The 17,784-nt window shown below is 39.0% G+C and overlaps 2 protein-coding genes across 6 annotated transcripts in view; one reads left to right on the forward strand and one right to left on the reverse strand.

The window, feature by feature from the left end:
* Window positions 1-66: 66 nt before the first annotated feature.
* Window positions 67-5,692, forward strand: spata2 (spermatogenesis associated 2). Of its 5 annotated transcripts, none has more exons than XM_082145144.1 (4): window positions 67-709; window positions 2,228-2,330; window positions 2,570-3,013; window positions 3,329-5,692. In XM_082145144.1, the coding sequence occupies exons 3-4, from the start codon at window positions 2,681-2,683 to the stop codon at window positions 4,643-4,645; spliced, it is 1,650 nt and encodes a 549-aa protein (XP_082001270.1). In that variant the 5' UTR covers window positions 67-709; window positions 2,228-2,330; window positions 2,570-2,680; the 3' UTR covers window positions 4,646-5,692. The 5 variants fall into 5 exon arrangements, with proteins under 5 accessions (XP_082001270.1, XP_082001273.1, XP_082001272.1 ...); XM_082145147.1 differs by having other exon boundaries at window positions 2,231-2,330; XM_082145146.1 differs by having other exon boundaries at window positions 67-605.
* pacsin1a (protein kinase C and casein kinase substrate in neurons 1a) overlaps window positions 4,962-17,784 on the reverse strand; it is a 257,166-nt gene continuing 244,343 nt past the window's right edge. The window contains exon 11 of the transcript XR_014199689.1: window positions 4,962-9,699. The gene's annotated coding sequence lies outside the window, so the exon portion shown is untranslated. The remainder of the gene's footprint in view (window positions 9,700-17,784) is intronic.

Raw genomic sequence — 17,784 nt, forward strand, 5'->3', positions numbered from 1 at the left:
GAGGTTACCCAAATGAGTGAAAGATGGTACATGTGTAGTGTGTGCGTGTGTCGTCTTTAAATCAAGAGTTGTGAGCGTGATATTGCTGCTAGTGGTATCCGATTCACAAACGAATCACTTGAACCGGTTCTTTTAATTGATTCGGAAGGCGTGAATATGAAAATCATGAATTTCTACTCGACTGCGAGGTAGATGAAACCATAGACAATAATACATACGTATTTATTATGTCTACGGTTGAAACTTTTTGTAGTGAAACTGATGGGTGAAAAACGTAACATTTGACTGGAATGACAGCAACAAACTGGAACACATACGTCGTCACTAAATATTTGTACAATTACAATCCTACGCTAACTGAAAATGACTCGGTGTTTGAGCAAACATTGTTAAAGTACAAAAAAAAAAAAAGACCCAGCGCAGGGACTTCTGGGAATTTGTGCGATGACTCCAATGAATCGAATCATGTAGCCGAACCGACTCGGTGAATGAATCGGAGATTCCAACGCTAGTCCTATCTGCAGCCTGCAGCCTCGGGAGCGCGCAGAGGAGGCAGTGTGGCGCATGCGCAGTGTGGCGATGGGGATTTCCAGCGGAACATGAAGGTAAGAGGCGCTGGATGATGGGGAGGAGGGCGGCTCATTAATGGTGCCCAGCACCGCACGACACTCAACGGGCATGTTTACATTCAAGTCTTGTTCATATTGAGGTAATTAAAAAGTAAATGAAGGATGGTGTGTGGTTAAATTATGTGGTGTGTGGGTTTACAGGGCCCTGCAACTGCGCTAATGTTAGCAGTGGTGTGCTAACTGCATCTGATATCAGCCATAGAAACGAGTTAAGAGTAGAGTAACGACTTTATTAATGTCTATCACTGTAATAAACACTTGTTAAGAGATCAGATCGGACTGTCTGGTGCTTTGACAGATTTATTGACTAAGTAAATGAGACTCATATTAGCTGTGTGTTGCTAACACACGTCACTGTTTATCACTGTAGCAATGCAATGCAGGCAGAAATCATCATTTGTTAATACTTCACTGTTCTCTGTAAACCCTGGTTTGTTTAGGTGGATTTTTTCACATTTTCTATGTTCAGTGTTATGTTGTGATTATGATAGGATGATATCCTGATGGTGGTGATGATAGATAGATAGATAGATAGATAGATAGATAGATAGATAGATAGATAGATAGATAGATAACTTAGTGTTAAGTGTATGTATTTGTTAGCTTGAATGACAGTCTCATCAGTTTTCATTGAAGGTAAATGCTGGGAATACTGTGTGAGTATTCAGTTGGCAGTCCTAACCAATGAGGAACGAAGTGGTTTGTGTGGCCTTATTGTACACAGTCCACATTCACTACTAGAAACAGGTTTTGAGCTCTTGTATTATATACAGGATTATACACACACAGCTTTGTGGGAAGTTCCAAATTCCTGTCATTCACAAGATTGACAATTCAAAAATTGTCCCCTATCCTTACTAGTTTGTTTGTTAATGTTTTTTTAATCTAATTTGCTGATGATTTCAGCATCTATATATTACCTGGAGAAAGCTATTGAGTTCTCCTTCATCTCAAATCCTCAATAAACAGGAAGTATTCTGCATGCTGCTATCTTTGGACACAGACACGAGTCAGTCACCTGAGTGAATGCTGATTGGCTGATGGAACCACAGTCCGAAACCCTTCACTGCTGGTTCTGTTGGTTACATGAGCTGATATATCAAAGGCCAAACGTTTAGTCCATTTTGCGTTAATCCATTTTATTTAAATATTTAAAAGTATAATTTTTATAATGAAATATTTGTAGCGTATATTTTGCCTGCAAAAAAAAAAGAAAATAATTTTGTACAAATACATGATTACATTTTAATGTCTCATAGAGGAGGAGGATTATTTGTGTACCTAAAATGGTGTTGTTAGATGAGCCCATGCTAACTTTCAAACATTTTACTCTGTTTAGGCTAACCCCTAATTAAATCCATTCCACATAATTACACAGATTTCCATTCACAAAAGCTCAGAAAAATGTTTAAAACCAGCCTACTATAATTTAGACCACATCACACATATGTAATGTTCATTCTCATGGTTCTGCTTGGGTCTTTCTGTGATGCATGCCTGCATTATTAACTAGCTCTGTGATTGCAGGTCTATAGACTGAGGCACTTATTACACAGAGTTGTGTTATTGAAACAGGTTTTGTTCTTCTCTCGTTGCAGCAGCTGGCAGCATCGGACATGGTGTTTTTAACGTATTCTCCTCTGCAAGCCCTGACCTTCAACCTACTGCAGGGGGGCAACCTGACAGTGAGGGCTTAAAAAGGTGAGGAGTCTCCATTCAGCCCCCCCAGTTCAACCACCTTCTCATGTCATGTTGCTTCTTTTGAGGTGTTTTGGCTAATGAGGCACGCAGAGATGCCTATAACAGCAGGAGAGAGCCCTGGGCAAGGTGTACGCCCAAATTAAACCGCACACCTCTTCACTTTCATTATTCCATATCACTCCTTTGGAGGATGATCGCAACTTGCTGATTTTCCCCACTATACTGCACCGTTGTCCCAGGTCTTTCGGGGTCCAGTGGGAGAGAGGCCTTGAGATGGCAAGGGGTCCCATTTAAAGAAACTCCTGGATTGTGGGATAAGCGGTTGCCAGCTACGCAGCCCACTGCCACCAATGGATGCCAAGTTGCGAGAAGATCTGTTCCGCAGGTATGTGGCATCTCTGGAGAATCGGCTCGAGGAGGGAACCGGTGAAGGAGGAGGAGATAAGCCAGGGGCTAAGACTGAGGAAGCACTGATTTCCACTGCGACGGCACTGCTTGGCTCATACCAGCCTGATCCCGGGCAGCGCTTCCGCATGGTTCGGTTCTACGACGTAGCGGAGAACTCACTGAGAACTCAGAGAGGCGCAAACTTGCGGACATTGGAGACAGCCTTTGCGACGCTGGAAACCATCTGTACCAACTTGTTGCTCTTTCCGTGGAAGAAGGAGTTCCGTTGCATTAAGGTGAGTCGAGAGATTGAAGGATTCCTCAAAAAAGGCCACAAAAAAAAAAATCACATTTTGCAGTTCTTGACTTCTGTGGAGCACAAAAGGAAAGATGTTTCTTTTTGGGTGAACTACGATATATCAGAGGAAACAAGTTGTGTGAGGAGCTAAGGTTGTAGATTCAGTGCATTTTGGGGTTATTATTGAGCCTTTTATTAATACCTTACCTTACGTTTTCTTGTTTGTGAATGTGAAAGATGTCAGACAAGGCAGTGTGAATGTTATAATCCCTTTGCTTTTGACCATTTAATGACTTTTCTTTCACCCTTCCAGACCTTCACAGGGCCATACGTGTACCAGTTGCAGTCGGTGATATGCGACGCGGACCTGCGTTCGCTTCTGCGCTCCATGGGCTATTCAAGAGACCAAGAATTGCAGTACCACGTTCGGGACCATCCGGGCGGAGCCTCCCACCTTCGGCAGCTTTCCTTTGAGCTGCTTCTTGCCCAGGCTGAATGCCGGTTACTCAGCGAGGTGGTGTCCATGTCTCGGGGCTTCGCCTCGGAGCTGGAGGCCGTGGATGTGAGGAGGAACACCAGAGAAGATGCAGCAGGGTGTGCTGACGCCCTCCGCCGACGGGACAGCCTCACCGGAGACTTGTCCCGCCTGTCGGTGCGGCCCTTGGATCTCGACCGCGCCCATCTTCGGAGAAGCGGTCGGCCCTCCAAATCAGTGGATGTAACGGACAGCGCAGGACACTGGCACCAAGCCAGCAAGCCCGTGTTAAAGGCTTCGCTCAGCCTCCGCAAAGAGCCGCTATTCGTCGACACGGAGGAAGACATGAAGGATGAAATCCTCCGACCGAGTCCCTCGCTTTACCCCGTGGCGGCTCCACCCTCGTACAGCCCAGTGGCGGACTTCTTTCCCATCCAGTCGCCCCCGTCCGAGCCATACTCCTACCACTTGTCCTCCCTGGACGAGGTGGACTTGTACACTGAGCGGGGTTTGGGTGGCCTCCAGACGGCCTCCAGACCGCCGAGCCGGGAGCCTCGAGAAGCCCGGGACGGTTGGGTTCTGAAGGGGCACATGATGAAGTGCCAGGGCTGCGGGATGGGCTGCCCTTCGCTCTCCTCCTGCCAGCGATGCGACATGATCTTGTGTTCGTCCTGCCACGCGGTGGAACCGACGCCTTGTTGCGGCTTCCAGGATTACACTAAAACTTCCCGCCCTCTGGACGGATACATGCCCATCAAGGAGAAGCTGTCCGTCTACTCCAACGCCCACTCGCACACTCACCCTCACCCTCACCCACTCCCCCACGCTCAGTCCCACTCGCTGTTGCTGGACAAAGCTGTGATGAGCAGCAAGCTGTTTCCCAGTAAACCCGTGGGATCGGTGGTCAGCTCGGTCAGCAGTGGCGGCAGCAGCGGCGGCGGGGAGCGGATGAGTTTGGGCGGCTCCCGCTGTGGCTTCTGCAACAAGCCCGGGGCCTCCCACACCTGTGTGAACTGCTCCAAGGTGTCATGTGACATGTGCATGAGCCTTTACGGCAGTGATGTGTGCACCCGCAAAAATCCTCATCATAACTTTGTGCCCAATCATCAGCTCAATTTCAAATCCAGCACCATATCCCACCTCGTGTATCGATAGACCGGGAACACAGCCGCGCTTCAGTTGTGCACTACACCTCTATTGCTCCTTTTATCTCTGCCTTTTTCCACCCTTGATTTGTTTTTTTTAATTTATCGTTTCCTGCTTCCTCTCTCAGTTGGCACTTGTTTTGGTCATGTGATGTTGCGGTGCATTTCTTGTCCCTCAGTAGCTCAACTTTATCAAGGACAAAAAAAAAAAAAAAAAAAAGGTGTTTAACCAGAGAAATCCATTCAGTATCAATGTTTGTTAACTTTAAAATAACCATGCAGCGTGAACTGTGAACGTTTAGCAGAGACTTCACCCTGGAATTGAATTGAGTAAGTTGGAACTTCTCAAACTTGAACAAATGAACAAAAAAACAAAACAAAAAAAAGAAATATTACACTGGACGTAAATAGTATATATTTTGAATTGTGAAACTATAGATCTATGTAAGACTTTTCCAGTTGAATGGGGTTTAAGTTGTGAATTTGTATCAGAACTTCTAGTTGCTGTTAAGTCCCTATATTGAGTCCTCTGACAGGAAATGCCTTGTGGGTTTACCCCCGAAGAAGTCAGCCTACGCTGTTCAAAGATGCTGCTGTTGAGAGTAACACCAGGAGAGGGCACTCCTGGCTTCAACATGTTTTGCAAGAACCATGAATCTCTTCTTGGCAAAGTTAATGCACATACTGTATGATTATAACTGTGTATATAATTTTTTTTGTTCTCTGTCCAGGTTTCCTTTACATTATTGTAACCTGTTAATATTTTACTTGATTTGAAATGGATAATAATTTAATATTTTGCTACACTGACTGTCATTAGAAACAGTTTAAAGTTTGAGTTTTTTTTTTTTTTTTTTTTTTGGTTAATTCATTGTACATTAAATGTATGATGGTGTGTACACATACCATGACAAACTAAAGTGTTACTACTGGGTGAATGTCACAAAGGATTGTATGGGTCATATTTCACCCCAAAATCCAAATAAGACATTATATTATGCTTCGAGGAAAATAAGATTATCATTATTGCACTGAAAAAATACAGCTTTGAAAATCATCCTTTTTGGTCTAGAATGATTTTTTTCTGAACTCAGTTCAACAAATACTACCGCATTCTTACAGTAGGACTTTACAAGTGTTGATTTCACTTATGGTTGAGAATTATGGTTTATTAGAATTAGAATTTATTTCAGAGTGTATTTTATATAGAGGCAATTGTACATAATTGTTTGCTAATGCCACCAATAAATGGGCTAGCATAGGCTTCATTTTCTTTATGCAGAATATTATTTCTTGCAGTTTTTTTAATTTATTATTATTATTATTATTATGGAGTAAAATATGACTTGGACATTTTTTTTGTGAAATTCACCCTAATAAGAAAATTTGAGTCATTGTATTAGCACAGTTTTCAAAGTTGGCCTGATTTATATTATTCAATGAAGGAAACACTAATTGAATCATGTGTATATACATATATGTATGTACACACACACACTGGCTGACCACAAATGGATTTAAATAGGCAAATGCTTAAGAGTCTATGATTGGATCATTATTGCAGTGATTATTATGTTATATGCTAATTGACGGGAGTGTGTAGCTTTTCCTTTCTTAAACAGCCGTGTAGGAATATGGCCATATTTGTCAGGATTCATCAGGCTCAGACTGTGTAAGAATGGTTGTGAGGGAGCATGAAGACTCATTTACACACATGAACCGGCTCCTCTGAGTCCAGATCTTAAACTCACTGAAGGTCTGTGGGATGTGCTGGAGGAGATGTTACACAGCGCTGGACTCTCGCACTGACAATACAAGATCTTGAGCAAAAAATGATGCACCTCTTGATGGAAATAAATCTTGTGATGTTGTTCCATCAATATGTGCCATGCTGTGTTTTCCCACATGGTTGTTTAAGAAATGAAAAGCTACACACTCCATCAGTTAGGGCTAGAAGAACTGCTGCCAAACATATAACATGATAGAAACATAATAATCACTGCAATAATTATCCAATATGCATTTGCCTATTTAAATCCAAATGGCGAATATTTTTTCTTTATTTTTTGGCAGGGCAGTGTGTGTATATATATATATATGAAGAGTTCAGATGCAAAAGCCTGTAAATGCCATCTGAAATTTTCTTCTAGAATGATAATTTTTATCAAGCTTGTATATTTAAGTTCAGTAATTTCACTTAAAGGGACAATGTGTAGGATTGTCTTCCATCTAGCGGTGAAATTGTATTTTGCATCCAAACGAACAGTGCTCTCCAGCGCCTCGCTTTTTCTAATGCGTGCTGCCTCTACGGTAGCCGTTATGTACCAAAAAGCTGTGACAGGATGTCTTCTAACAGCACTTCGAGTTTTCCTTCAGGTGAACAGGTTTGTTCAAACAAACTGCAACTTGACACAACGAACAAACGGATGTTTGATAGAATTGAAAGTTTCCAAAGGCAGAGAAGCGACCAAGCAATGAAAAAAAGCTTGTAATTTAGACCGTAACATTGACTTACCTGTCGAGAAGAAAGCAGGCAACTTCAGCGTCTCTTTTGAAAGCTTTCTCCTGCATCAACTCTTTCCACCTGGAAAAAGCTATCCCGACATTAACCCTTGTTTTTTTGCAATCTCCGGTCCTGTGGCTCCACATAAGCATGGTCCTCCATTATAAATAACCGTGCTGTGCAGCATTTTAAACTTGCCGGGGCAGTGACAAGCGTCTCTCAAATCTTCCTGTCCGTTTCTGCTGGTTTCAGTCATGTGACACTGGCTCTTAACGAAAACGCGTTGTGGAAACGCCTAGTACTTTTTGTCCCTCTCTGCTATTATAGTTTTTCAAGATGGCGGAACGACATGGAAGCCTCCGTGGACCTACCCGTCCTATGTAGATGAAGATAATCAATTCTTAGTTTACGAGGATAAGTCAGATCATTGGCAGAGGTATTTGTACACCATTGCGGACATATTTATGAATAAAAATATTGATTGATTGATTGACAACACATTGTCCCTTTAAATGGCAATGGAAATTACCTATGAATGGTCATTTAAGTAAAATTACTGAACTTAAATATACAAGCTTAATAAAAATTATCTAGATTCTAGAAGAAAATTTCAGATGGCACTTACAGGCTTTTGCATCTGAACTCTTCATATATATATATATTTTATTTGTTTTTATTATTATTATTATTATTATTTTCTGCCTGTACGAACAGAACAAAGTCAGTATATCATTCTGGATACATATCTTTAATTTCAGAGACCTTTCAGCCTGCTCTCCTTGCTGCCTTATAGGTGACCTGAAGGCTGCACACACTGCAGGACTTGACGCTTCATGTCTGTACGCAGCTTAAAGCGAGGGCCAAAAAAAAAAAAAAAAACTCGTCAGGGAAACAGAATTTAGCACAAGACATGAAGATGGCATGTTCTGACAAAGTACCTTCAGTATGTGTTTTTGATTTATTGAAACAAGTGTTAGTGGATGCGGCTCGTCCTCGAGCCTGTGTCACGAAACTCTGCTTCCTCTTCACAATCCTGCAGTGGTTTCCAGTACAAAACAGCAGCCAAGAATTTTGTGATTGGATTTTCCACCCAAACGACAGCATGATTAACCAGTCAAACTGCGACGTGCCAAACACCCACAGGCTGTGTAGGTAAACCCGTACCTGTACTGCTTATCTGCACTGTAACTGAGCCATCTGAAAGAGTTTCAACCTTTGGGGGATGGATGACACTTTCTCTCACACACGTCATCTTAACCTGTTAATCTGTTTGTGTGGTTATTTCACTGGAGATGAACTGATGGTGAATTCACACACACACACACACACACAGAGAGAGACACGTACTCTTCTGCTCCTCGTGTTCCTGCTGTTCATCAAGCATTAGTCAGATCTCTCTCTGGCGTGGCGGGGCGAACTGGCTGGGGGGGGGGGGGGGGGGGGGGTTGTGTCAGTAAAAGTATAATCCTATAATTATATAAATTAATAAAAGCGATGATTTTATAAAATAATTTCAAAAATAAAATTCTACAAAAAAGCACTGTCTTTGGTGTTTGGGTTTTGGATAAAAAACGAGCTTAAACAGGATTTTTCAGTAAATAAGTGGTTTCAGTGGAAAACTGTTAAACAATTGTTTGCTACAACAACATTGAACCATATTGCACTGTGTGTACAATTGCTCGCCGATTTACTCTTTTGTGTGAAGGACTGTTTAGGCTGTAATGGTTTAAAAGCCTCTTACAAAGACCAGTGAAACAAAGGCATTCATATTCAAATTTCAAATCTAAACAAAATGTGCACATTTGTAGCTGAAAGGGTTTTAGATTTATTACAGCATTTATAGTCCTCAATGGGAAGGTTGGGTCTTTGAATCTCGTTCAGCAAAACGAACAAATCTTTTATTTTATTTTTGTTTTGTCATTTTGTTCATTTTAGCAGAATATAATTGAAATGTTAATAGCCAAATTCCGCAACACATAAACTTACGCAAATGTTGATCACATTTAGAATAAGAAAAAAACTTTAATGCAACCAAGGCCAAATTATGAGAAACAGAAATGATTAATGAATCGCTTTGCTGGGACTTCAGGCTATGGAGTGTGTTTAGCTCACCGCCCGATTTGAGTCGTTCGTTCTTTCGTCACAGCACATGAAGCTCTGCAGTCTGTACCGGAAACTGAAATGATCAGTTCACCACCCGAAACTTCGGGTCCGAGTCGTCCGTTCATTACAAGCTATGGAAAAGATAACCATCATGACAGAAATTCACAAATGTATAAATTGTCAGAAGTTTGAGACCAGAAAGGCATCAAAAACAAAACAAAAAACACTTGTTTGTAAGGAAGGTTGGAAATGATAAACTAATTTCTGTATCCAATACGGCTGTCATGTCACGTCACAAAAGAACGACCGACTCAGGAGGTAAACTAGTCATTTCTGTTTCCTGTAGAGAACCTATGGGATGTTGTGCATACGAGGTCAACACAAAATTAACAAATCACTGATGCAGTGTACGAAATCGCCCCCTTAGACCCTCATTCACTATTCCCTACATTACTCCACTAATATACTGCCCTGCAAAGGCAAAACACCCTCGCTACAGTGGGAAACTGAGAAAAATGACTTTAAAGTTTCTGTTTTGTCCAGACAAAAGTATTATAGGTAGGACTCCCAAAATTTGATAACTAGTTGCTATAATGAAGAAATGTTTGTATGCAAAAAAATCTTGACCTAAAAATTTACCTTTGACCCTTGTTTGGCAGTTACTGTACGCTGCCTTTGTATCATGTGCCAAAAATAAGGAGTTGTGCAAAGGCAAAAGGCAGTAACTGACATATAATCAATATTTGCTTGCTGTCCCCCATACTTACATCCATTATAAGAACACCTAAACAAGGTCTAGTCAGTCATCATGGTATTTGTTTTAAATTATATAGAATAGAAGACCTTTGGTTGTTCCTAGTGCTATAATGATCAGGATAGTGCGGCAACACTAACACAGTTAAACAGTATGACAAATAAGTTACTTTGCAGTACAGTATGAATAAACACAAGACTTTTTCTCAATAAAGATAATTTTATTATAATTGAATACAAAGGTATATTTATTTAAATGCAAGATATAGAGTAATAATTAATTAAACATTAGACCAAGTGCCATGTCTCTTAATGTTAATACCGCCTCTCGCTTTTGCCCAACACAACTACATTTATATTGTGCATAGGGACCTAACAAATCACCAGAGGAAGCAAGTTTAACCATACCCTCCATACTGGAGAAGAAGAAAAAAATTGCCCATGTTTACAAACAACCTATCCGTGAAAAGAGCAGCACTTTGTGACCAAGCTGGTCAAAGGGTTAAGTGTTAAGGGCCACCAAACTGCTCAAGATGCACAGTCAACAAACTCGACTTGGATTACTACTTTATTAATTCTGAGATAGACAAAGTCGACCGAAAAAAATGTTGGAATTACTTTTACCATTTAGGTTAGCCTACTTTGTACGGACGTTAGCGATTACTAGCTTAGTGCTATTATGGATTTGTGTAAGATCTGACATGAACACCTGCAAGAAGGAAATATGGCTCAAACACATATGGGTTGTTGTGGATAGGCTACTGCAGATGACGTGCATTGCCATGGATTATATCTTCCATGGATTATATCGGATTGCATGGAAAGGTAGGATGCCTGTGTATTTAATAATTGGTTTTCGGCGTCTGATGTGAGGCTTTGCCAAGTCACGCCCGTTTCACACATACTCCGTTTGCAGTGTGTATGCGGTGCAGGAGCAGCACGCGCTATTGTGTTCGTGCTGCGTTTGCAGTGCGTAACTGATCCGTGGCTGTACCACAAACACATACTCACTATTTTTATAGTCCAGATCCAGATTTGTCAGAATTGCAATTCTCTTTGTATGCCTACATATATATTTATATATTAAGTTGCTCAAGCAAGTTGTAAAATATTTAACCATGTAGGCTACTTATATTAAAATCGCAAACATTTTAAATTAAAACTTAAAATTGACAAAAACAGCCGACTCTCATGCCTTTTCTTTTGCATTTAAATTTTAATACAATAAATCTTGCATGTCACAAAAAAAACTTGTTTTTCCACCTCCACAAATGAGACGAGTGTTGTTCATTATGTCGCCTTGTTAAGGTAAATTGTAGTTTTCCTTGCTTTACCCCGGTCTTAAAGTAAAAAGATGACTGTGAAAATAGTAGTATTTAATTAAATACATTTATGGTGAGATTGCTACATTTTATTTAATTAAATGTATTTATGGTGAAATTACTACATTTTATTTAATTGCATGCATTTATGGTGAGATTACATTTTCATGTCAATCGGTTCATTTTGACCACGAACCATGCGCTGTCACTTTAATTCTCCGCGTGCAGCACAGCAGAAATAGACTCGGTGTGGAAACGATCTCTGCACTGCTGTATACGCACCGCTCCTGGATTGCATTCGCATGCAGTGTGAAAGCTCTGACCTGTTAACATGGGTACGGGAAAAAATACGCACGCATACGCACATCAAACAGAGTATGTGTGGAACGGGCGGGAGGCGAGTGTCAGCATCAACGTTAGTGCTACGTTACACAGATTAAATTTAGCTAGCTCCGGGCTGTCACTGACATTGACAGATCTGAACAATTCCCCTGAACGAAAATAAAAACATGTATGACAACCTAGCTTGCATACCATCTAAGTATGGCTTGTTCACCTTGCTTCTGATTGCATACTTGGAGCAGTTTGTCTGGCCAGCTAAGTGGTGGTATGTTGTTCTCGCAAGCTATAGCTGAATTAAGCTGAATGCAATCGAAAATGTATCATGTTTTTAATCTAATTCATCATCTTTTTGGTATGTTCTTATCTTGCTCTTGATGTCTGCGTTTCAAGGCCATCTCCACCAACATTTTCCACGAGAGTAATGGGCCATTATGCTATCACAGAGTAATAATACAAACAAGCACTCGACAGTCTACACTTTATTTCAAAGATGTGTTGTGTGTAGGCCTATGTTAGGCATGGGCTGCACGATTAATCGAAATGAAACCGCACGCGATTTGGCTTGTCAGTGAAGCACAGCTCTGTGATCGGTTGTAAATGCTGCTCCATCTGAACGCCAGAGGGCGCTCTTGAGCAGACACTTCAAATATGCCCCACAGAAGTAGATTACGGGACGCCATTCCAGGAAATTTAAACGCTTTGATTGATTTATTAAATGTTGTCTTTTGTTGCACAAGAGGTTCATAAATGATTGAGATGCGACAAAATCAATAAAAAAACTACAGCCAATCAGAACAGCATGTGGGCGGGCTCAGGCGGCACCAGATATTAATCTTGACGACACTCGCAAGGAAACGGGTAAGTACATAATCAAACTCACAAATGTTACACCATTTAAACATTATTAATAATAGGCCTACATACTGAGTTACTAAATCAATCTTTGTCATAGAATACACTTTGATTTCAAGATCTGAGGTGAATTATCCATTGTTGCTTTTAGTACGGCTACAAAGCTGGGAGCACTAAATGATATTCAGAATCACATATGCGTTTAACATTAAATAAAGCACATAAACATTACCTGAGTTTATCATTGCCATACTTTGTGTTGTTGTTCCAGCCGCGATCCTCAGAAAAATAAAAACCGAAATTCGCATCCGAAATTTTCGCACGTTAAAAAATAAATGCAACCTCACGTTATCTCAATCATGCTTGCACACTGCCTCCGAAACTTTCGTCCGTAGTAAAAAAATTCGGATCGGGTTCGATTTTCTGCATTTTTCACATCCATAGCCAGCATTTTGAGAGGTTTTTTGACCATTCAGAGCCACCGTACAAGCGAACGACAAAATCAAGAATGGCGTCTGACAAGTTGATACACTTCGTCTAACAGCACAAAGCACTGTATGAAAAACAAAGTGCAGATTACAAAGACACTGAATATAAAGACAGATTGTGGCAGATGATTGCTGAACAGCTTGGGAAACAGGATGGGAGGTACTGATTTCAAAACAAAGGGTGTGCGAAAGTGTGTACAGTATTGTGTTCAAGTTAGCTAAACAATAGCTCTTTTGCTAATGTCATTCATTCATAGTGAATAGTGATAACGTAGTCCCAACCAGGGTTTATTAATTCAGTTGCTAGCATACTTGGACTTTTAATAGAATGCATGCAATGCTCTTGTCACCTAAATGACTGCAATAATGTATATAACAATATATCTATTATGTCATAATATATGATATTATGAATAAATGACTGTAATACATATAACAATAATGTACCTTTTTTACATGATGTTAGTTGAAGCAGTGAAGAAAATGTGGCGAAACCTGCGGGGCACATATGTCCGCTATAGGAAAGAAGGACAGGGCAGAAGTGGACAGGTGGCCAGGCCAAAAAAAAAAGAAGTGGATCCATATGGATTCAATGTCCTTCTTGCAAAATTCCTTGGCAAGGAGAAGGTAATGTTAGCCTACACTCTCAGAAAAAAAGGTGCAATTTTGTACCAAAGAAGGTACAAACCCTTGTCACTGGGGCGGTACCTTTTACTGGTACAAAATTGTACCTTAATATAGAGGAACAAATTTGTTCCATTCCAGTTTGTACCTTAAAGGACATGATTTGTACCATGGGCAACCAAAATGTACCTTTTGTTTTTTAAAACTTGTTGGTACAATAGTGTACCTTTATCAAAGATACAAATTTAAGGTACCACCCTAGTGACAAGCCCCTTTGTACCTTAACTGTGTCAAATTTGTTCCTACGAGAACTATTAAAGGCTATTTTTCTATTGAATAACATGCACATTCAACAACTGAATCCAAAAGGCATCAATTTAATCATTTCTGTAAATACATATCAAATACATATGAACGTTTGAATACTTTCATTCCAACTTACAGTAAAATATTTCTTTGTGTAAATACATCAAAGACTTCACAATACAATAAAGACTTAGCAAACTTAACAGAATTTCACTTCTTTAAAAAGATTTGAAAGAATTTAAAATGCAATTTCACTAAAATGTTACAGTACATAAAATATATTTTCTCATCTACAACAAAGCTAGACTTGTTTTTTCCCCCACTTTTCACACAATACCCTTGCATTTATTTAACTTTTTTTTTTTAAAACACCATCCTCCAACCGAACTGCTCAGCAATTTCAGATCCTTCCATTTTTACACTGCTGAAGATTCTCCTCTCACTGAAGACACGTCCAGTCAAGAAGTTCCCAAGATCTGCACAGTGGGTTGAGATGTAGCCGGTTCTTCCTGAACATAATGAAGAATCAATATTAGTAAAGACAGATGTAAATTTATTAAATTTATACTCCCAATGACAAGCTAAAATTTGACCTCTAGACTAAAAGGGATAGTTCACCTAGAACTGAAAATTCTGTCATTTACTCGCCCTCAAGTTGTTCCAAATCTGTTTGCTTGAACAAAAAAGAAGATATTTTGAGAATTGAAAATGAAACAATTGATGGGGCCCCATTAACTTCCATAGAATATTTTTCATACTATTTTCATACTATGGAAGTCAATGGGGCCCCATTTACTGTTTCATTTTTTTGGGTGAACTACAAATCCTGCAACATCTCGTTTGGCATCCATGTAATGTGCTTCTATAACGGATTTCAGCTTCAACCTCAACAATTTTACTTAAAGGGTTAGTTCACCCAAAAATGAAAATTATTTTGTTAATTACTCACCCTCATGTCATTTCACACCTATAAGACCTTTGTTCATCTTCGGAACACAAATGAAGATATTTTTAATGAAATTCTGAGAGCTTTCTGTCCCTCCATTGGGAGCAATGCAACTACTGTAACACATGCAAGGCCCAGAACGATAGGAAAAGACATCATTGAAGTAATCCATGTGACTCCAGTGTTTTTTTTTTTTTGTTTTTTTTGGCAAAACAAAGCACTTGCATTGCTTCATAAAATTGAGGTTAAACCACTGGAGTCACTTGGATTAGTTTAATGGTGTCTTTACTACCTTTCTGGGGCTTGAATTTATTAGTTGCGTAGGCTACCAATGGAGGAACAGAAAGCTCTTGGAGTTCATCAAAAATATATTCATTTGTGTTCCGAAGATAAACGATGATAAACGATGGTCTTACAGGTTCGGAATGACATGAGGGTGTATAATTAATGACAGAATACATTTTTTTTTGCTGAACTATACCTTTAAGGAATCCTGGAAACACCTTAAATCAACCACAGCATGCATTCGGTCCATTTTCTGGAATAACTGAAATGCAGATAAGAAAACAAGTTTCACACACACACAAAAAAACTTTCTGCATTTTTACATTTTCCACAAAGTTTTAAATTATTCACTTAAAGCTTCATATAAAATACCCAGAAAAGTAAAATGTTAAAACTAATCCATTTGAATTGAGAAGTTTAGTAAAAAATGTCTGAAGAGACTACCGCTTAGTATAATAAACAGATTAAATTTAGGATTTTATTCACATTTAAACATTGAACAAACAGAAGCTCAACCACACTTGCTTTGACAAGCGAGAACAAACCTCAATGGTTCTTGCGGAAGCTCAAACGTGCTGCAAAACACACGAGAATGAACATCATCGGTTTCCGCACGTCTAGCAAACATGCTTAAGCTTCCATTTACTGCAACTGATGTGTGAATTGATGAATATTTATATGTGAATAAAAGCCTAAATTAAATCTGTTCATCATATAAAATGATCGTATCTCTACAGAAAAACTTGGACTAAACTGCTCAATTCAAATTAATTTACGATCTCTTTATTATGGTAGCATACAGGTATCAAATGACATTTTGAAATGTAATATGCAAAATGGCAATGTAATATATAAAATGGCAAAGTATTTCTTATTTAAATTTACATTTTCCATACCATAATGTGCAATGTGTGGGGCAAAGTGACAATTCAAATCCAATAATATAATTAAATTAGCCATCTCCTACACTTGTTTTAACATATCATTTAAACATATTACAAAAATTATTAGAGATGTTTAAAGGCATAATTCACCCAAAATTAAAAAAAAAACTCTGTCATTAATTATTCCCTCTCATGTTGTTCCAAACCTGTAAGACTTTCGTTCATCTTTGGAACACAAATGAAGATCTTTTTAATGGAATCTGAGAGCTTTCTGTCCCCCCATTGACAGTCCATGCAACTAAAACTTTGATGCTTCAAAAAGTTCATAAAGGGATCATCCGTAAGACCAATCCATTTGAATCGAGCAGTTTACCGTAGTTCAAATTTTCTGAAGAGACATGATCGCTTTATATGATGAACAGATTTCAGAAGCTCAACCGAACATGCTTGACACGTGAGAACAAACCTCTATCTCAAACGTGCTGCGCAACACACGAGAATGAACCTCATTTGTTTTCGCATGTCAAGCGAACACGCTAGACTAGAGCTTCCGTTCACCGTATCTGATGTGAATTGATGAATAAAAGCCTAGATTCAACCTCCATCATAAAGGAAGCACAAAATTTAGACTAAAACACTCAATTCATATGGATTAGTTTTACTATCACTTTATGAACTTTTTAAAGCGTCAAAGTGGTAGTTGCTTAGCTGTCTATGGGGGGTCAGAAAGCTCATAATTGATGAGTAATTGATGAAAGAATTTTCATTTTTGGCTGAACTAACCCTTTAACATGTTCAACCTAAAATTGTAGCAAAATGATCATTTAAATGCTATTTTTCTTAATTGCATTTACACTCACAGTTAAGACACTTATGATTGCATTTTTATTAAATACCCGCGATGAACGTGGCAAAATTCAATGTGGATTTAAAAAAAGGATTCCGAGCTGATCATTGCATCAAGTGCCTTAACTTTGAGTGTAAACGCAACTAGGAAAAATAACCTAAATTATAATTTTGCTATAATATTTGCTTGAACATTTTAAACATCTAATTTCTGTAATACATTTCATTTTTTATTTTTCAACTTATTTTAATTTTATGTTGAAGATAGTGTAGTAATGCAAATTATTATATTAATGATTTTGAATATTTTTTTTGCTCCAGATGTTGCACATATCATACAGAAAATGTAAATATAAATACAGAAATACATTGCCATTTTACACATTGCATTGCCATTTTGCATGTTACATTTCATATTGACATTTGGTACCTGTATGCTACCATACTTTGTGAATGTCAGAGTTTTAGGTGAATATACTTTCAGTTAAGTGACAGAAATGTTTCAGAGTTCATTTGAAGTGCAGTTACTGTGCTTTATCAAGACTGACATCACTCTGTCATTATGGCAAACATTTTGTCTTAGAAATATAAATTCAACCTCATCAGAAAAAAGAATATCAAGATTAAGAAACTCAAATAACACATTGTACTGATACTTGCCTCACAGCTGAGGACGCAGGAAGACTTTCAGATGTGTGATCAGTGAGACCAGCACTGACAGTTTAACGTTACCCCATCATGATCTAAAAATCAAAGACACATTAGCTGAGTAACATTATATGACATGTATATGACTTAGGAGGACAGAATCAGGTAATCGCATTCATTTAAACACAGAGAACGAGTGATCAACTAACGTTATTTTATCTGCGCACTGTTCGTTGGCGTTCAATCA

Source organism: Leuciscus leuciscus (assembly GCF_965113295.1).
Source record: "Leuciscus leuciscus genome assembly, chromosome: 18".
In the NCBI taxonomy this organism is placed as follows: domain Eukaryota; kingdom Metazoa; phylum Chordata; class Actinopteri; order Cypriniformes; family Leuciscidae; genus Leuciscus; species Leuciscus leuciscus.

Bases quoted from the DNA above. Each gene is read 5' to 3' on its own strand.
- spata2 (XM_082145144.1), top strand. From the start codon at position 2,681: ATGGATGCCAAGTTGCGAGAAGATCTGTTCCGCAGGTATGTGGCATCT. The intron at 3,014-3,328 runs GTGAGTCGAGAG...TCACCCTTCCAG, and splicing joins AGGAGTTCCGTTGCATTAAG to ACCTTCACAGGGCCATACGT.